The following is a 21,542-nucleotide window of genomic DNA, read 5'->3' as shown; positions in this document are numbered from 1 at the left end:
TCCTGGGAGCCTCCTGAGGGGTGAGGGCCGGGCCACAGAGCCCATAAAGCCTGGGGCTCAGCAAAGAGGGGAGGGGAAATGGGAACCACGAGTGCCCTGGAGCGTGCAGGGAGGGCAGGAGCTGCCCTGGCTGAGCATCCTCCCTGGCTGAGAGTCCCTCCTGCCCTGCACATCCCTCCTTCCTGAGCAGCCCTCCTGGGGCACTGCCTTACAACCCGTGCCTGGCAGCTGGAATTATTTCCTCTATACACACAAAATATATGTATTAAAAAAAAAAAAAATATATATATATATGTATATAAAATAAATACATGTATAACGTGTTTAGCTAGAATATATAATAATAAATACAAATATATATAATAGATCATAATAAACAATAAATATACAAATACAGAAATAAATATACATATACAAATAAAAATATAATTATATTTTTATAAATGAAATATTTTCTATATTATAAATATATATTTATATATTATTATTAGATAATATATAAAAATAAATATGGACTATATATAATATACAAGTATCTCTCATATAATACATGATATATTGTATCTTATCTATTATACATTAAATATTATTATCTATACTATAATTATTATGTTTATTATTATATATAATAATATTAAATTATATATTATTACTATACATAAGATATTGTTATATACTATAATATCGATTATATCTAATTATATATAATATATAGTATATATACTGTATATTTTATTTATTACATATATATATTATATAGGGGTGTGTGTATACATATATATATAAAATATATGTGTGTGTATATATATATATAAAATCTATTTCTCCCTCTCTCTATGCCCCTAACCCCAGAGGGCAGCTGAAGGGACTGGCCCTGTCACCCAGCACAGGTGTGTGACACTGCAGAGCAGCTTTACATCCACAAGCATCACCAGCACCCGCAGGCCTGTTCCTCACTTCCTGATCATTAACCATCGTGCCAGCCTGTGAAATTTGTGCCTCAGCCCCCCCAGACCTCGGCTCGGGGCTGTTTAGGGAGGGTGATGCCTCCTGCAGCCCCAGCTTGTGCAATAAACACGTGTTGTACAGGGGAATTCAGCTGGGGGAACATAAAGCAGGACTGTTCTCCTTATTTCACATCCCCATTGCGAGCTCAGGGAGTGTGGGGCAGTGACACCAGCCTCCTGCTCCTCCCACACAAACTGGGGCTGGTACTGGGGAAAGTCTGTCCAGAGCCTTGGATTCAAACCGTGTCCAGATGGAGGCAGGACACAACACCCAGACCCACAGGAAACTTCTGCTCCAACTGCTCTGGAGTTCTGTTCACCGCCTCTAGGAGAGCTCTTGGATTAAGGATGTAACACACCTGCATTTCAGAGCCTTTCTAATTTCCCTGTGGATTCAATACAGCTGGAGACAATTTTCAGGTACCCCGTGCTCTGCCTGGGCTGTTTGGGTGGGTGACGTTCTTAAAACCTTCAATAAGCCTAAAAATCCCACACAACACTGGAGCATGAGTGGCTGCAGTACAGTAACCCCTTTTCCTCCCTCAAAAAGCTGCTCCCAGCTCCAGTGGGACACAAAGGATTACACTCCCCTGGTGGGGAGAGAACAGTGTCCTCCATTATCTGGCTGGGCAAGACAACAAGGATTTGAAGCTTTGTTGCATAAAAAATACAGAAATTTGACAGAGAATAAACCTTTCTTTCCAGCTGGTTCTGGACCTACAAAACACAAGAGGACAGTGCTACATAAAGTGTTCTCGAGGTGCAAATCTTACCTAAGGTTTGGGAGCAGAAAAGAGCAGCTCTCAACTTGTCTGTAAAGTGGTCACATTCTCCTCCTCTTCATGAGGAACTTCCAATGCCAGATTTATCCTTCTGGGAGAAGTGGAGGTGGGACTGTGGTCAAACATCCCGTTCCTGCCCTCATAAATGGTGGGGGGCAGCCAGTTTGTATGGAAATGAAGGGTTTGAGTCACAAACAGGGACATTACCAGGGTCAGAATGGTGTCACTCCAGTATCACTCCCTCCAGCACATGCCTGAAGGTCATCCAGCCCCTGGTAATCCCTTCTCCACGTATCCCATGGCATTTCTCCTGGAATTCCCTTTACCTCATGGCCTCATTCCCAAGGTCCATCATTAACTCTGCCATTGTCACGAAGTCCTCTTGTCACAAAGTCCCCATGGTTTTGCCCAAAGCTTAGAAAAAGTTACAGACTTTTCCAGTGGAGTGTCAACCACCCTCAATTCCTGCTTTCCAAACATTTGTAAGGAAGGGAAAACATCAGTCAGCCAAGCTCTCAGAAGAAACAAACATCTTAAAATCCAGGGAAAGCTCATGGTGCACTGCAGACCTTCGGCCAGAGCAAGAAATGCTGCCCTAGGGAAAAATCCTGCCCCAGCAGCACTGTCCGTGTGGAAAACAATTCCCTGGGAATTACCATGAGGATTCTGTGCAGGCTTGAGGGAAGCCTGGAATTCTGCAGGTGTTTAGGAGTTTAAAATTCTTCCCTCTTGACGACCCACCCTCTCTCCCACGTTATTCCTTACTTTCTCTGCCCTGGGCCAGTCCAGCCAGCACAGACTTGGGAGTGAAACTCTTACCTTTTGCAGCCAAACCTGTTTAAAATACATCATAAATTCAAGTGCTGCCTTTTTCCCACCCCAACAATCAGCAAAACCAGGTGAGTTTTGAAACAAATTGAATTTTATTCTTTGCAAATGTTTGCAAGCCACAAGATTTGTCAGAAAAGTTGTCCCAAAAGGCAGAGAGAGGAAGAGTTAAAGCAGAGACTGGGCTACCCCTGGAGCAGTTTACAGAGCAATTAAAGGTGACAAAGAGAGGAACAAATGAACTGCAGCACATCCAAAAAGAGCATTAATAAAAAACAAATGAGTATCTGCAATGTTTCAGGCCCAGTGTGCAAGTGGTTCTATGTATTTGTCCAAATGAAACTAAAATAAATGAGAACTTGCAATGTTACAGGCTCTGCCTGGGGGTGTTGGTGATGCTGCAGTGATGGCTTGAAAAAGAGCGAGTCTGTGCCACAAATCCCGTGATCCCTCAGTCCTGCTTACCTGCAGGACACTCCTGTTCCTACAGGATGCCTGTTTGTCCCTCAGCCCCGACCCCAGCCCCATTCCCACATCGAAGGGATGGTGATGGGAGAGGAGAAAAATGATCCCCTGGGGCAGCAGCCAGCAAGTCCATCGGATTAATTAATTCCTGCATGAAGCTACTCAGCCAATGAATGGGGTAAATGTAAATATTCATAAAATCTGACTTCCTTTGATTAGCTCTCATGAGCAGTTGCTGTCCGTATTTTTCCATACTGATGTTCCAAATTTTCCACAATTCCAACCAATAGTTTTCTCTTCAAAACAGAGAAAAGCACGGAAAATAGGAAACAATGTATGGAGCCATCCCCAACTCCACACCCTGGAGTGCTGCACCCTCTGATCCCTCCCAGGGAACCCTCTAAGGACTGGATTCACCACCACAGGATTCATCAGCAACCCACGCTGTCAACCTGGAAAGCGTTGTGGACTCGAATGTGGCAAACACTACACAGGGTAAGCACATGGAACAGCATCATCAATAAAATCTAATCAGTGTTAATTTCCTCCTGACTTACCTCGATTATATTACCTTACATTTGACTATATACACAAAACACCAAAAATATGCCTATTCTGGATTCAAACACTGCCATTTTTAGTTGACAATCCAAAAGACTCAGCCAAAACCCCAAAGAACTGAACCCTTACGAAGTTCAGTGACAGCTGAGAAAATCCTTCTGAAATTCTCCTTCCCCACCCCTCAGTGAATGCTCACACCAAGGCAGCAGAAGGTGCTGTGAGCACCCTCCAAGTTCTCAGCCCCACTGAGGGTCACAGACACAACAGATATGAGGGATTTTGAGGGGAAAAGTAACAAAATAACCCAAATGTGCAGCCCAGATGTGTTGTGTGTGCAGGGGTGAGGGAAAGCCAGGCCTGGTTCCAGTGGATTTCCAAACACAGAGGATTCAGAGTCTCCCTCTCACACCAGCACTTGGCTTTCAAACCTTAAAATGAATCATCATCTACATCCAGAATGTTTTCTGGATGAAAATGAGCCTCTGTGTGCTCAGAGCCACATCCCAAGTATTGCTTTCCCCCGTTCACTGCCAAGTCAGGGCCCTGCAGATGCAATTGAACACGGAATCAAAGATGTCTAAGGAGAACAAAAGCAGCACAGAGGTAGAAAGCTTCAAAGAACTAAACCTGAGTTACACAATCACTAATCTCTACCTACCTGGCATGACAAACACCCAGCAGCATCCAGCAGCACGTCCATGGTTTGGGGTGTTTTTCCAGCTGCAGGTACCACACTAACATGGGAATCAGCTCCTGGTGTGCCAGGCTTGGCCTTGGCCCTCAACTGAACTGATCTGTCCTTGCTACACCTGCCTGGAGCCCGACAGAGAACAAGCAGCCAATGGCTCTTGTCTTAAACTTAATTAGTTTTGCATCACTGTGAAGAAATAAAGAGTGGATGATAAAAGCTTCACAGGAAAAACAAGTGTTTATGTGCACAAACATACTGAAAAAAATCTCCATTTCCATCACCAAAGTGCATTCTGAGAGGGAAAAAACCAATAAATCAGTGGCAAAAGCTGCCCCAGTTTGGCACCCAATTTGTGGAGCACAGACAGCCCTTCAGACAAAATAAAAACCAAACCAAAAATCTACCAAGAAACAACCTCCCCACAAAAAAGCACTGCCTTATTTCTGTTTTATTTAGGAACTTTTGCTCTTTGTAAGGTGATAATGGGAAATTTTACTTTATGATCTGATAGTTAAAACAAAAAATAATTAAAGAGATTTTTCCTTCCCCTTGTCACAACAAGCACTACTTAAAAATCACCTCAGTGGGGTGTTTTAGAGTCCTTCCCAAACCCCTGGACACCTACACTGGTAAATTAACCAGCAGTAATTTGGGGAAGTAATTGAAGCACATGGAACAGAAAGTGACAATGCTGTTTACCCTCTGGGACTGACCTGTGCACTTCTTACAAACAGTTTAAAACATGAGACTTCTAAAGTCAAGTGGACTAAACAGATGAGATAACTTGTAAGGAACAGACACTTCCCATGGGTTCCATCCTGGGAGGCAGCTGCAATTCCAGCTTTTGCCCATTCCAGCACTGCCTCCAGCAGTCAGAAACTCAGGCTGCTTCTCTCTTCCATGGGTATTCAGCAAAGAGCTGAGAAACAGCACAAGCAGCAAACCTGAAGGACTTCACAGAGTTAGGAACAGGGATTCTCAGCAAACCACTTGTAAGTGTATTATGGCAAACACTCCACAGCAGGAAACTGCTACCTACCACCCCGGGAATATTGCATCAATCAGACTCTGCTTATTGTGATCGTAGTTTGATTTTAGTTTCCATCCCCCTTCCTTCACTGCAAGTAGGAATTACACAAGGCTGGACAAAGCTCAGTCTCAAGCGTGTCCACGTGGATCAGAGATTTCCTGGTGTCCCGTGTGGGACCTTCATTCCTGGTGTCTCCTGGCACCCCCTGTCCAGGAGCAGTCGGGAGCTGCAGCACGCGGCTGCGCAGCGCTGCCAGCGCGGCGAGCCTGGCGTTCCCCGGGGATGGCAGCGTGGTGCCCGGGCTAAGGAAGCATGGAAGCAGGACTGAGCAATGCACGGGGGCGGCTCACAGGCACAGCAGCGGCGAGCGGCCGCGCTCCGAGTCCTCCTCCCCGTCGCCCTCGGGGATGCGCGGCAGCAGCGCCGAGCGCGTCAGCCCCCAGAACTTGGGGGGGGACAGCTCCTTCCTGGTGGCCGTGAACTTCCAGCCCATGTGGCTCCCGCAGATCCTGCACTGGGCGATGGTCCAGGCGTACCTGCCACGGGCACAGCAAAGGCTCGGTCACAACACGGAAGGAAAAGGCCTTTGGAAAATGCTTCAGTGGGTAACAATCCCAAAGTGGGTGTGGGTAACAATCCCCAGCTGGGTTTGGGTAACAATCCTCAGGAGTCCAGTGCCCATGTCCCATCTAAAACCCTGCAGACCTTAAAAAAAGTAAAGAAAAAAACCTCACAAAGGCCCCACCCCCAAAGCCCTCTCTTCCCTCTTCGAAGAGAGGAAGCAACCAAGGATTTTCATCGCCCCAGGTTTCAGCAGTGATGAAATGCTGAGACCCCTAAAGAGGGGTCAGAAAACTTCTCAGAGTGAGTGACTTAATGGGAATAAAAGTGATTTTTGCCCTGCTGCCCAAACAACAGGGACTGCTGCACTTCCCACAGCAGCAGAGCTTTTCTCCAACAGTTTTATGAGGTAGAACATGAATATTTCAAAGCCCTCATAGAAGAGCTGAGAAAACAAAAAAGGAACAGAAATATTAACTACAGATATTAAAAGTCCCAAATTTTCTTCAGGGAGTCTTAAAATGTCTGACAGAAATGCCAGACATCCTCCAAGTCATTGCTCAGTTCTAGGTGATATTCCAGGAAAAAATCCTGGGTGCGAGACCTGTTATTATTAGGCAAACTTTTACATCTGAGCACTTAATTCTGTTAATTAATTAATCTGTTACTGTCTCAGAAAGACAGACTATTATTAATTATTTATTATTAAAATAAAATCAAAGATAATCAGATCAATACAAATGTCAGTAATTTTTAACTTCATGTTAACATTTATTTCGTTTTTAGATAAGAAAATGTATTTCAGTAGACTAAATGCATTTATACCTTCTGGTTTGCATTTGCACTAAAGCTCTGTGAAAACAATTATTTCAGCTGTACCTTAAACAAAAGCACCCACAAAGAAACTCCCAGACCACTTTGTTTAAACAGTTTAGATTTAGACTATGTTTTAAAATCTTAGTATTTCCCCATTTAAAAAATATTAAAGATAAATTCTGCAATATTTTATGTGATTTGTCCGTTTGATTCTGTATTTTGAATAAGCCTAAATTTACTTCCTTATTTTTCATATGAGCAAAATGATAACGTGTGCCTAAAAAATTCAGTATTTACTATTCCACCCTCCCAGAAATGCCCAGTTTGGGTAATTTTCTAATAAAATGCTGCTGCTCTTACCCAGGAAACCAGCTGTGCTCTGTTGAGGGCCGACCACTGAGGCTCAGGTTGCAGGCTTTATATACAGTGAGGGTTTCATGGATGTATCCATGGGGATTCACATAGGCTGCCATGGGCCCACACAAGGATAAGCTACAACACACAAGGAATTTTGTCAGAGAGCAAGGAAAAATAAAAAAATACCCCGAAGGGTGGCAAATGTGAAGAGGAAAAACTGCCAGCTAAGTTTAAAATATTTCTCCAGAGCAAAAAAAAATGCTTTTCATAGGGGGAAAAAAAGTCCCTTGAATTATATTATTAAAAATGGAAAGCAAACAGATGCTAATTTAAAATATCATTGGTCAAATTTTCTTAGAATTGCAGGAAAGTACACAATGGGCCCATCCTGTGTATTATGTTAAATAGCAACTCCCAAGAAAAGTGAGGAAAATGTAACTTGAAAAGCAAGCAAAAATGTTCATTTATTGCAGCAACTTCTCAGCACCTTCTGTTAAAAGTTCATCATATTGACACGGCAGGAATTGTGGTGACTGCAATCCATTATTTGATTAGAAGATAAGAAATGGCTTTTAATTACCCCATCAGCTCCTTATCACACTGGATGAAGGAAAACTGTGAGGAGTCTTTGTTAACCCAAACCATCTCTTAACCTTCCCATTATCAGAGGGGCTGGGCTGATAGGAGTTAATCAAGATTAAAAACACTGACAAGGCCGACAGAAGCAGCAATTATTTGGGAAATGTAATCGGTGTTAATCATGCGAGATACTGTATAGGGCAAACAGAGAATGGGGTCAGCCTGCAGTTATCAGGAATTAAATTCTTAAAAGAAAAAAGGGATCCCAACATTTAATGACATAAATGGGAACCATCCCTGCATACCAACATCCTGGCAGCCTGCTTATACCCCCTAATTAATGCATTTTAATCTGCTCTTGAGGCCTGTAGGACATAGAAATGAAGTGCTGAGAATTAAAATTTTGGATCTCAAACTTTATTCAGAAATACCAGGATGAAAAAGTCTTTATGTGGCACATTTATATTTCAAATCATTCAGTGTGAAGGTGCTGGGGGTGTGGCACAACACCAACTTCTGTTACAATATACCTGGAAATGCTGAGATTTCCTAACTTTTTATTAAAAAAGCTCAAATATAAACTCCCTATAAATATTTACTTAAATTTTATTGGAGCTCTGGCAAACACAGCAGTTTTAAGACATAACCCAGCTTAATCCGCTTTGCTGTGCCTGTGTTTCTGACCAAACACCTGCCCAAGACAAAGAGTAATAAACTCACCTGAATATTTCATTCTTGGTAGTTATTTCTGTGTCTTGGCATTGCTTACAACAGAGAGATGTACACTGGGAAAGAGAAACACAGAGGACAATTTCATTAATTTCCAGATGCTTGTCAGCAGTGGGAAATAACAAAAATGTCTCTCCCTCAGAACAGACTTTGGACCAACTGTTTTGTTTATCTGAACAACACTTATATAGGATATTTTTCTACACATTTTACTTATTTAAAAACATTAATTATTCTCCAAAAGACATAACAATGTTCATATACTCCCCTCCCAAAAAGATCCACACACAGAGAATTGGATCTGACTCCACAAAGATAATAAATGAGCCAACCTTTTAAGGTCTCTAAAGGCTAATTTAGAAAAAACAACTTTTGCTCTTCTGCAATACAGCACAGAAAAGGCAAATGAGACAAATGCAATCATTAAATCTTTCTTAAATTTGAGGGTACTGTAGATCAATGGGTTTAATTTCCTCACAAAAATAGGTAAAACATATTGATCTCTCTCCTGGAGATTATAACAGATTAATCCATCTTCTACAATTTCTACAAAGTGGAACTGAACAATTCATCACTGACACTGCCCAGAAAAGAGGCATTTAAATCAGCTCAGCAGAACACTCCCATTAATTATCAGGACGTGCATTACTTGTACTTCTTTTTAAGGGTAATGCCTATGAAATTACCCCCAAAATGATCCCCAGTGTTTTGGAATAAAACGCTGCACCCAGGGAGAGGATCTTCACCTGTGCTGTTATAACCTGGAGTTTGTGCTTCTGAGCCCCCCTGAGCTCTGACTCCTGCACTCTGTGACACCACACACTCAAATCACTCTTTCCTCTCCCCCCTTCTCCCTTCAGAGGTTGTTGTTGCATTTCAGCTCCTCCAGCTCCTTTCCTGGAGGTGCCTCTGGTCCTGCACCACTCTCTGCTCACTGGAGATGAGGAAGGACAAGAGCTCTAGAACACAGATATTCTTTATCCCCTCTGGAAGCTCCCCTGGCCTCTCTCTCCTGGCCAGGAACCTTCCCCACCTCTTTCAAACCACCCCCACTCAGATTGCAACCCAGTGCTCACACAGCACTCTGAGAGTCCAATTTAGCCACTACTTGATTCCACGGCTCCACTTCCAAACCCATCTAATGCCTGCAATTAGCACTCTCAAGTGGAATTCACGGTGTTATACCTGGGAGTCAGGCACACTCCTTAACATAAGCGTTGGTAACTGGGTTAACAACAGGGAAAGCTGATAAAAGTACAATAGAATTCACTGGTATCAGAGACAAGGGAAAATGGATCAGCTCTCAGGATCGGTTTTATTACTGGAAATTACATTCTGAACGAGCCAGGGCACCCTAAAGAACCCTGGCTAAAAACGACTGGATTGGGCCAAAATGTTGCTAAATAAACTGTGAAAAGCCATAATGCACTCACCATTCTGACACTAATGCAGAGCAGTTAAACACATTTACAGACCAGAATGCCACGTGTTGGTGAAGAAAACACCTTTTGGGTATAACCTAAAAAGCAGCTTTAACTTCAGTTTATGAAGGTAATTTAAGTTTTCCTGTCTCTCTGGAATTTATAGAAAATATATCATCATGGAACACGAACGGCTCTCAGCAGCACTTGAGTATCAGGGTATTTTCAGAGTTTCAACTCAGGAAAGACAAGTGAAATTTAGTCTGATTACAGCCTCAGGCAAAAACCTGCCCATTTTTTTCTCAGAACTTGGAAAAAGTGTTTTCTGTCTCCTTTCTTTAAATTTCTAGTGCATGAACTTTGGGAAGAGGATCACTATTAAGATGACATTCTGGTTCACTTTTCCCCAGAAGCAGGCAAGAATTTAATGACAGTGCTTTTTAGGCAAACAGGCAAAATTCCCACTTCTCTGTATCCATTAGACAAACACAGCATGGTTATTTAGAAAATGTAAACTATAATAAAAACTGTACTAGACAAAAATAGAACATTTAGAGCATTACAAGGCCATGGCAATGGAATGAAGGGAAGGGAAACAAGAACATCTTAACAAGGAATTGCCTAACAAGTCTTATTAAAAAAACCCTTTTTTAGTCCAATCTTTAGATTTGCACTCAATACTACATAGATTTTGCTACAAAACCCACAAATTTCCATGGCAAAAAGATACTTGATCGTGGTGTCAGTATGGGGCCATGATGGCTGTTAGCAACACTGGACTTCTAGCACCATCTCTTGGCTAAAAAAGTGCTGTGCCACACCGAAATACTTCTAACAAAAGCAAATATTACTATATATATTGTATGTTCCTTGCTTGCTGCCAAACATAATCCAGCACTGAGACGTCATTTTCCCTCTGAGCAAACTTCTGAAGAAATAACAGAACACTCAAGGATTAGCTGGAAATTCCATACATTTCTGTAAGAGATTCTAACAGTCACTCCTGTATTTTTTTGGCAATTCAGTGGTAAATAAAGAAGAACTACTCACTTTGTTCATGATATCTAACTCACAGCGGAGCCTCTGCACAGCACTGCCTATTTTGAGCAACTGGATACGTAAAGCATCATCAATGGGCAGGCAGGCAGCAACTCTGTAAGAAAAATCTAGAAATGAGAAAGCAGCAGGTCTGTTAGAATTAATAGAGAAATAAAATAAAACCAACTATTTCTATTTACAGTACAACAGGTAATTATCTAAGCTGGGTTTTCTTAGGAAATTTAAAAGATAATTTTAAAAAGTGAGTTCATAAGACCTCGTACCTACTGGGTTCGATGGAAGAGATTCATCTTTAAGGTTTTCATCCCACTCATGGAGCTGCCTCTTGACTCTTTCCATCAAGGTTTCCTTTTGTTAGAAGAAAAGCCTAATTTAAATACATAGGTATTGCTGTTTTCTTAGGAAAAAAAACAAAAGGGAAGCAAAATGTAAAGTAAGCTCTTTTCCCTAAGTGGATAGTACCTTTTAATTAAAGAATAACTAAAGAATCACTTTGTAGCTACTTATTTTAACAGTTTTTGCTCTGAGACAACACAGAAGGAACCAGAATCTTTACTATCCCTCCCAGACATTTGTTCTGGCACCAGAGAACAAGGACACAGAGGGGGAAGCCCTTCCTGATCTTTTCACACTACAGTGAATATAAAATGCTTTAAAATGGAAATTATGAGCCAACAAAACCAAAGCTTTTATATTATCCCATACTTAGATATTACAACTACAAAACTCACCGCAGGTTATTGGATTTAAGGGTGAACTTACAGCATCATAGAGAGAGTAGAGCCAGGGGGGCCAAGATGTCAAACTGGCACAGTGGAACTTCCTCTGAAACCAAACCCACAAATACTTATTCTTTAACACTAGCAGGTTTTAGGGAGTTTTTTCTTTTAAACAAACAAAACAGGGGAGACAGACCTGAATATTTAAAGATACAAGACATTATCCCCATCAGGACTGGCACTTCACTGTGAAGCTTCCAAACCCATTTTCAGATGCACTGAAACACAGCCTTCTGAACAGGACAATACATGGATTTTGTCACAAAACCTGTCTCTGCACTAGAGGTATTTCTGATGTCTGGTAATAAAAAATTATGTCTTTCAAAAGGGTATCTATCTGAAACGGAGATATAGTTCAAAATTTAGGTGCTATTAACAGTGCATCTGTTCCTAAGTCTCCACCAGCTGTCCCTGGAACCACCAAATTTCCACCAGTGTAATGTCATTTGCTTAATTAACCAATTCTCTCCAGTGATTTCTGAACACAGAAATTTAGAGCTTTAGTTAATAGAAGTCTAAAAAGCAGCACACAGCATAACTGCATTGCTTTCCAAAAAGGATCTCATATTGCACTGTAAATACGTACAAATTCAATTTTAATCTCCCCCTTGAGGGCAACTCTCCTCACTTACAAATGACCCCAACAGAGAGATGGAGGTCAGAGGGACAGTCACCCTGCTCTGGAGCTGCACCCCAGGTTCTTCCTACAGTGGCTTCACTTCATTTCAGCTTCACCTGACAGAATCAGCCTGGGAAAGGGACTCCCACCCCCACAGCCCAGTGTTTCTGGGCTCACAGGAACTTGGTCAGGAACTCTGAGAATCAAGAGCTCTTTGTTATCAACAGATTGTATTTTTGCTTGGTTTTGGTTTCTTGTTTTGCTTTGTTTGTTTTTGAGGGTACAAGAGTTCAAAACCATTGAAGAAAAAAGCAAATCCAAACATGAGGAGAGTCACCAGGATTCTGTATTAATTTCTGGAGGTAGTTCCAAAGATCTCTACAGAGACAGAAGATTTCAAGGTATCTTCTCTGTGTCAACGACCGAAACAGTGGAGCAAATAATAAATACAGATATAAATACAGATTTCCCAGAGAGGTTGTGGACTCCCCATCCCTGGAAGTGCCCCAGACCAGGCTGGACAGGGCTTGGAGCAACCTGGGATAATGGAGACTGTCCCTTGCCCATGGAATGGATGGGCTTTAAGGACCTTCCCAACCCAAACCATTGTGTGATTCCATGAAAAGCAGGAGGTTGGAATCTGCCTTCCCAGCTGTGCCTACTCCTCTACAGATGGAATTTGATATTGATTTTCTCAAGATGCCACCAGAAATTAAAACAAAAAATACAAAACCAAAATAACCAAACCCCCAGAGTAACTTCTCACCTTTTGGTACTTCTGCCACCACTGCCGAATGGCTCTGTCCTGCCAGGAAGTGGGTTTGGAAGAGGGAATCACATGGCACCTGCTGAGAGACTGCAGCTGCACTGCTGACATGGTGGGAGGCAGCACTCGCTCAGGGAGGATTTGTACTTTAGCCTGCTGGATTCTGAGAAAGGAAACAAAAAGATGAGGTGTACACACATTTTTTAAATGTTTTTTTATGGATTTTACAGCTTATGGGAACACAGGCTGGTGCAATGGATTAATCAGTCCACAGTACCAGAGAATTTAAACAACGACCCATTCCACCAGAACTTCTTTTTATTTTCGAGCACTACAGGTCTGTTGGGATAGTGGTGGACAGAAATACAGACAGATTGGCAGTGGCAACACAGCAGCATGTTCCACAGTCTCAGCACTAAAGATTTAGGTTTTTGTCTCCTCAAGTTACTTTTGGTATAAATAGTCAGCTTTCCACCTCAGTGCCTCAGTTTAGCTGAAATGCAGTTTGCCGTCTTCAAACCACAAAAGCTTCTGTGCTCAGCTAGAGGTCAGAATCAGCAGAAATAGGATACAGACTCTGATCAGATTTTAATATCCCAGCATCAACGAGGTCACCTCTTCCACAAAGACCTCAGCATATGTTATGTGGCTACTAAGAATGCTGTCCAGCAGGAAAGACTTTATATTTTATCAGGATTATGCAGCAGAAATCCTGAAATCTTCAGGTGTTTTTCATTACAAATTTCCAGTTTTCTTACAGGGACAGCACTGAACTGGCCACTTTAATAGTTATAAAATGAGTTGTGCCACAAGCACTTAGGAATCAGAAACACCAAGAATTATGGAAACGTTCTTCCTGCTAAGGATCTCTGGACACTGAATTCTCAGTAACAAAGCTGCTGTTCCTGCAGCTGTCCAAGTACTGCCACCCTGTGTCCAAGCAGGGGTTTTCCTAAGCTGTAACATTTGCAGTCTGTTATTTGTAACCAAATGTTAGAGGGCAAACAGCACAAGGATTCTTAATTTCTTCAGCTGCAGGTCACAAAACCACAGAAATGCTGCTCCCAGGCCTCTTTCTAAAGCAATGCCACCATGCTGAAGTGCAGGATACAGTGAGTAGCTCTAGATTTACAGATTTGGAGCAATACTTTACAAGCCTTGCAGAAAAGATTACAGAACCTCTAGCAATTGTGCTAAGAATTGTCACATGCTCCTAGATCAGTGCTGGAGCCTGAACCTCTGGCCAGTGACACTGCCATGGTGCAGGGCATGATGCCAAGAACCTGAAAATGAGGGAAGACTCAGCATATTCTTACTGGATGTTCAGGATCTTGATCACTTTTAGAAATGGAAAAAGGCATTAATCACATAATATGTAAAAACTAGTCAGAAGAGCCTCGATATCACAGCCATCACACTGGAACATGGAAAAAAACTGGAAAATAAGAGAATACTCCTAATCAAAGCTGACTTGAGTATAGAATTAACTGCATAATTTTCTTACCCATCTGACTGTGTTCTTATTTCAAGCACCTTGAACCTTTGTCTTCCTATTGCTTTCACCTTGACTGTTTCAACTCCATATTCCTGCTCTTCTCTGTAGGCATAGATTTCTGCTGTCGTTCCAAACTGTGCTTCCCTCTCATGTGCATTACTGAAAGTAACAGAATTAAAGGTGAGTTAAATGAATTAACCCCCCTCCAAACAGCACTGCTCATTCAGACTCCAGTCTGTCTGCACTGAGTGTACATGACTGGTCTGATCAAAAGAGTAATTTTGGTAAAATACCTTCAACCATCACAACCATTATTTTTCCATTATAAAGCAACTTCTATTGTTTGGGTTGGTTGGGTTTTTTTGCCAGGTGACTGCTTTATTTTAGAGTCTAGATGTGACATTCTGGGAGCACAGGGATCACCAGTGTGTCAGCATTTCAAATGCAGACACTCCAAGTACCAACACTCTTTAGATTGACTTTATAACAGGAACTGTTCCCACCTCCCACACAATTAATCCATAGTAAATTGCGGGGGGAAGAGGGAGGAACATTCCCAACTTCTTCTGGCACTCATCAGCCTTTCTCTTTTCCACTTTTCTATCACCTCCTGTCTCTCAGCTCTACTGTGCAACATTTGCCAGGGCTTGTTAATTCACCCACAAACAATACAATACAGTTCTCAAAACAAGAATGTGACTTTAACATTTCAGGTCAGGGCTTATTCTTTAACAAGACGGAACAAACAGTTACTGAAATGAAGAGGATGCTCAAACAAAGAAGCAGATCAGCACTTGCTGTTTCTCCACACAAACACGTGATGCTGTCAAGCACCTACACTGCCATTACATATTGGAAGGCAATTTTTGTTAAACAATTTCAACTTGTTGCTGAGCACAGAGCTGATGCAACCATCTGCTTTTGCTTTAGTATCCACAGAAACCGTGCTAAAACATGCTGCATAAAAAACATCCCCCCATGGATTTTACCTGTATGCAAGGACAGCAAAGGTTCTGTCTTTCTGAATTAAATTCCGCACCATGCTAACCTCTTGGGGGCGGAAGAGCTGCAGCGGCAGCGTCTGGCCGGGGATCAGCATCACCATCACCCGGGGCAGCACAGGGATCACCTGGCAGCTGTCGTCATCGTGCACTGTCCTCCCGTGGAACTCCTCCATGTCCGAGCCCAGGTACTGCCAAGGGGAGGGAGGGACAGTCAGGGAAGGGGCTGGGTGCTCAGGAAGGACAGGGACACCACGGTGAGCAGAGGGATGGAGCTGCTCTGCTGGGAGGAAAGGCTGGGAGAGCTGGGGTTGTTCAGCCTGGAGAAGGAAGGCTCCAGGGTGATCTAACTGTGGCCTTCCAGTGCCTGAAGGAGCTGTAAGAAAGACGGAGAGAGACTATTTCCAAGGGATGGAGGGACAGGACACAGGGAATGGCTTCCTGCTGCCAGAGGACAGGGTTAGATGGGGTATTGGGAAGGAATCCTTCCCTGGGAGGGTGGGCAGGCCCTGGCACAGGGTGCCCAGAGCAGCTGGGGCTGCCCCTGGATCCCTGGCAGTGCCCAAGGCCAGGCTGGAGCAGCCTGGGACAGTGGAAGGTGTCCCTGCCCAGGGGGTGCAACTGGATGCCCTTTAAGGTTTTTCCAACCCAAACCACTCTATAATCTTACGATTCTGTGAAAATAAAATTAAGTTTGTGACTTGTAAGAACATTACAATAAAACTACACAAATTCCATTAAAATCCCTTCAAGAGATATTTAATAGACAATATATAAAAAACATACCACATGTGATGTGGGCAAACTGGTATCAAAATTAATGATGTTTGGCTTCTCAGCTTCTTTACTATCTTGGTCTTCCACTTCCATTTCATTGTCATCCTCTTCCTCGCTCTCTACTGATAAGCACATACAGAATATTGTGTAGAAATCAATCAGCAAAGACTGACAAAAACCTGAGAATCAGGGAAATGCATTCAATATTCCCAGGCTACAGCCCTTCACAGGGAAATAAACCTGAGGAAAAGAACGTTCTTGCTGTTACAGCAAAATCATCATTCTATAGAAAGGGTCAAAAGCTGGTAATTTATTTCTGAAAGGCTAAAGAACAACTTTCCTTGGAAGAAATAATAAACAAAGGCTGTCGGTTCAGGTTTTCACTGCAGTGGCGCTTCCTTATCTCAGCTCTAAAGGTTTTCTGCCTGCACACCAGGATGCCAGGTAACTCCATTCCTTGTAGGATGATGAGTAAAGTGTCTGAAGCAGCACAAACCTGAACAATCAAACTGCAAGTGAGTAAGAAGCAATGGGAAGCTCTGTATTCATGCAGAGACTCTTGCTGGTATTTCAGACAACTTAATTGCTGTCAGCCTCTGCTGTGTGTACACCAAACACGAACCCAGCAAAGGCAGCTGCTAAGGAACAAATTACAAGGCTCCAAGGGATTTCCGATATAAAACAGCATTTAAAAACCACTACTTCTTTCCCATTTCTCAGACAATCCTAAAGTAATTTTCAGGCAAGAGGACAATTAAATTATCAGTCACTGCATTACTTGACCCTGTTTCTTTGAACACAAACATTATTTATACACCAAGTTATGTCCAAAATAGATGTTAGCATAAACCAATCTGCAGGATCCTTACACCAAGAGCTGCTGGGTAATGGATAATCCCAGTGGTGCTGAAAAACATCATTTGGACCTTCAAAGCTATTACAAGATGGAAAAAAATATTTTTGCAATAGTCTGTCTAGTTGCCTGCCTTTGCAATTAGTTTCTTAAAAAATAAACCAGAGCTGAAAATTTAAAAGGCAGAGGGATTCTCTCATCCTGAAGGCTTCTGTAGGGAAATCTCAAAAACGAAAGATGCTGCAAAGCAAAGAATTTTCCTTCAGAAATGGGAGCACCACTGATTTTACTATTTCTGAGAGTAGGAGGACAAGAGAACAGCGAAGAAGGCATTAAAAGCTGATTCTGGAGAACCTTTTTTTCCCTCTTTGGCCTCCAAGCACGTTTGTTAAATGCTCTCACAAAGTGTTTAGTCACTGGTCTTATTTCAGCTTCACCTCACTTACGTTTTTTTAAATAGTGTGTAGTTTACAGAAGCTGCTCTTACAGATCCTATATTGTATTTATCTCAGCAAGAAATGATCCAGCACAACAGGAAAAGAGGTTACAGACTCTCTTTGGTATTGTACCTAATTACAGTCCTTTAAGCAATGAGACACCATCTGCCTAATGACTGCTAAAAATACTCCACATCTATATAAAATTTCTTATATTCAATTAACAACCCTAACCATGAATGACTACAAAATGTTTAAGATGTCCAAGACGTCCATTATTTTGCTCAGTTTGATGGAGGGAAAAAACAGGAAGTTTTTGTTTGGTTCTGGGGCATCACTGTAGGATGGGGGAGGGGAAAAAAAATACTCTGATTTTTCCATGTGCTCCCATCCGGCTGCATCCATCATTAGCAGTTTTAACAGGGAGAGGCCGTCCCACTTGTTTTTCTGAACGCAGAAGGAATTAGCAGCAGTTGATTGGAAAGAACTGTGCCCTGCAAACTTTTGCTGGCTGTTGCCAAAAGCGCACAGTGGCTGCTGTGTGGTGCTGGTGGCTGAGGGACGATGACTCATTTCACTGCAGCAGCACCAGCGAGCCCGAACCAGAGAAAACCCCGACGCCTTCCCTCTCCTCCTCCCTCTCAGCTGGCAAAACAAGCTGAAGCTTTTACACCCCCAACTATTGGGGTTTATTTTTTTTTTAATTCCAGGATTAGCAGCACCTCCAGCACACAGGAACGAGGGAAGGCGAGCGGTGAAGGCTCCCCCGCATGACAAAAATCACATTTTCCTCACGCTGGTTCACTAACACAACCCAATCCACTCTCAATGCCTTTGTGCAGAAATAAGGAAAGATGAACTTCCTTTAAAGAAGATGGACAAGGTTATATATAGGTCATATTAAGGTTATATTAAGGCTGTATTTCCTAAAATATTCAGGAAATAGCTTCTAGTAAGGCTGTGCTTCCTAAAATATCCAGGAAATAGCTTATTGAGGTGATATTAAGGCCATATTTCCTCAAATATTCAGGAAAATGGCTTATATTAAGGTTATATTAAGGCTATATTTCCTTAAGTATTCAGGAAATATTTTCTTATTATTTAAAACATACAAGTCTAAAGAGCTCACAGAATTTCCTGCCATTGGAAATGACCCTGGTTCCTGGCAGGATTTCCTGCTCCCTTTTCCCCTGCAAGCTTATTCTGAAATAATGCTTCTTTGCAGTTAAGCACAAGCTGCTTCCCAAACTATTCGATCTCCTGTCAGTGTGGAGGCACCATATCCAGAACAACACGTTATTATGCAACAACTACGTGTAATTCCCTGGCTGAGGAATTGCACTGGCGTGTGTGACAGGTAAGCCGGGCAGCACATGGGACCCAGCCAGTCCCGAGCACCTCTGCTTCCCTGCTTATTTGCACTGGAGAGCGTTTAAATGGAGCAGAGACTTCCTAAAACAACACAGGTTTTCCTCGGGCTTTTGGTTTCACAGATGTCTCAGTGTAGAGCGAAGTGCCTGGTCTGCCCACTCTGGCGGTAACCCCACCGCGCGTCTCACCCCAGCGGCGGCCCCGAACACCCGTGACCGCGTGTCCCTTCCTGCACCGCACATTTGCGGCCTCGGTGGAACATCTGCAGCCTCGATGGGTTTGCAGGAGCCCAGGAGCAGAGGCCGCAGGAGCCCCACGGGCCGAGGCTCGTCCTGCGCCGCCTTCCACCGGCCGGGAGCGCCCACAGCTCCGCGGCCCGGCACCGCCGGCCCTCCGCGCTCCCCGCACCGCCCGCGGGCTCTCCCCGCCTCCCCTTCGCTTCCCTTCTCCTCTCCCTCTCCGCTTCCTTCCTTTCCTTTCCTCTTTCCTTTCCTTTCCCTTCCCTCCCCGCCCGCCGAGCCCCGTCCCGGCGCTTCCCCCGCGGGTGCCCCCGGCCCGGCCCTCACCGGGCACCAGCTGGTTCCCCATGTTATCTCGGGGCTCTCCGCCTCGGTCCTCGGCGGCCATCGCTGTTTACCCGGAGAGCAGCCTGGGAAGGCGCCGGGGCGGGGGCAGGAGGCGGGCGGAGGAGGAGCCCGGGAGCCGCGGCCGGAGCGGGGCCGGGAGCCGCTGCCGGTGCTCGCACCGATCGTGAGGCGATGGCTCCGTGTGTCCGGGCAGGGACAGCCCTTTCCGCCCGCAGGGCTCGGGGCTGGCGGGGGACAGCGGTTCCTCCTTTGCTCCTCACGGGGCACGGCCGTGGCTGACCCGGGTAGGGCGGCTCCGGTGGCCCCTGCGGCGAGTCCCCAAAGCGCTTCGTGCCCGGGCCCCGCCGTGAGCATGGGAGAGGGGCTGGGTGTGAGTAAAACCCGCGGTGGGTTAAACCTCCTGGGTAAATGGCTTGAAAAGAAACTGCAAACACAGCATTAGATAAAAATCTTTCAGCACAAGAGAGACTTGGAGAGGGTGCAGCGAAAGGCCAGGGAGGTGCTGCCGGCACTGGAGCATCTCTGCTATGAGGGCAAGGCTGAGTTGGGGTTCTTCGCCCCCGAGAAGAGACGGCCGAAAGGGGATTTTTATCCGTGCACACAAACTTGAGTAATTTAATTATTAAATGTATTAGTTACGGTACCAAGAGGACGGAGCCAGGCACCTCTTGGTGGTGGCCGGCAATGGCACAAGAGGAACGGGCAGAAACTGATGCCCAGAAGTTCCACCTGAATACGGGGGAAAACTTCTTTCTTGTGCAGTGACCGAGCACTGGAACAGGCGCCCAGAGAGGGTGTGGAGTCTCCTCACTGGGGATATTCCAGAGCCCTCTGGACACAATCCTGTGTCCTGTGCTCTTGAAGCTTGTCAGCAGAGCCCTGTCCTGGTGTGAGGTTGGTGTCATCACCAGAAATGGTTCACGGGATGCAAACCCGGCTGATACATCCCAAAAAGTTCGGTGCAGCTGCCTCTGCACTGCAACTCTCACACAAATGCCCTGTCTCATAATTTATTATCATTACCTTCCCCTTTAAAAACCCTCAAACAAAAAAGCCATGTTGCAGCCCTGGATTTTTTCTCTTTCTATTAAAATGTTTAATTTTTATTGCTGAAATTTTTATCGCATTCTTCGTTACAAATCACTACATCCCATGCAGTGCTCCTGAGCATTTCAAATTCTTCTATCTCAGTCCTATGTTGATTCTCCCTAAAAATGCCTTTTTCTCAGGGAAAAATTCTGCACTTTCTGCTTTTCAGAATCCCCCATTTCAGTTCAGCAATAATATTCTCCCTGCATCAGTGACAGAGGAGACCAATGATTAGCCAGCAAGCAAAACACTAATTTTTATTTTTTTTAAATCGGATTTAAAGTGGTTTAGAGAAACACATTTAAAAGACAAATAGCACTCTAATTTCTTTACCATCATGGGTGGAAAATTCCCAAATAATCATTATCTCTGCTGACCTGACTGTGCCTTCAGAGCAACAATCAATATCACATTTGCCAAACGAGCACAAACATGCCCGTGATGATACATTAAGCATTTATAAAATACAATAATCACTTAAATGATTAAGTTATGATTCCATAACTTTTTCTGCATTGTCTCAGTGTAATACACATAATTGCAGGGTATTGTATCTGATAATTGACCATAATAAAAAAAAATAAAATGTTTTTGTTGTCAGGCTGGCCAACTAAAGAATTAAAAAATGATGAGCCCCTTCTCCAAACTCTGGGATTTTATTAAGAGATATTATGCTAAACATTGTTTAATTCTTTTGATATGCTAACATACTTTGATTTCTGTTGGGTTTTTACTAAATTGCTGGGGGTATGTTTGAGTTACACTTTTAGGCTTGTTTCTGCACTCTTCAGTGATAGATCTTATTTTTCAGTGGCTCTTGGGATTCTCCAAAAATTCACATGACCCAAGGAGCTGAGGCTTCTTTTAGGAAACCCTAAATTC

The 21,542-nt window shown here is 43.5% G+C and overlaps 1 protein-coding gene across 2 annotated transcripts; it reads right to left on the bottom strand.

Annotated features, from left to right (window-relative positions):
• Positions 1-2,689: 2,689 nt before the first annotated feature.
• On the bottom strand, positions 2,690-19,645 carry CRBN (cereblon). Of its 2 annotated transcripts, none has more exons than XM_048315819.1 (11): positions 19,551-19,645; positions 16,333-16,445; positions 15,535-15,737; positions 14,555-14,704; positions 13,051-13,213; positions 11,649-11,711; positions 11,150-11,234; positions 10,878-10,993; positions 8,398-8,462; positions 7,102-7,233; positions 2,690-5,900 (listed from the first exon to the last, which is right to left on the bottom strand). In XM_048315819.1, the coding sequence occupies exons 1-11, from the start codon at positions 19,609-19,611 to the stop codon at positions 5,711-5,713; spliced, it is 1,341 nt and encodes a 446-aa protein (XP_048171776.1). In that variant the 5' UTR covers positions 19,612-19,645; the 3' UTR covers positions 2,690-5,710. The 2 variants fall into 2 exon arrangements, with proteins under 2 accessions (XP_048171776.1, XP_048171777.1); XM_048315820.1 differs by having other exon boundaries at positions 16,333-16,442.
• Between the last annotated feature and the right edge of the window lie 1,897 nt (positions 19,646-21,542).

Source organism: Corvus hawaiiensis, chromosome 11, assembly GCF_020740725.1.
Source record: "Corvus hawaiiensis isolate bCorHaw1 chromosome 11, bCorHaw1.pri.cur, whole genome shotgun sequence".
Classification (NCBI taxonomy): Eukaryota; Metazoa; Chordata; class Aves; order Passeriformes; family Corvidae; genus Corvus; species Corvus hawaiiensis.
This window is presented reverse-complemented; position numbering and strand designations above follow the sequence as displayed.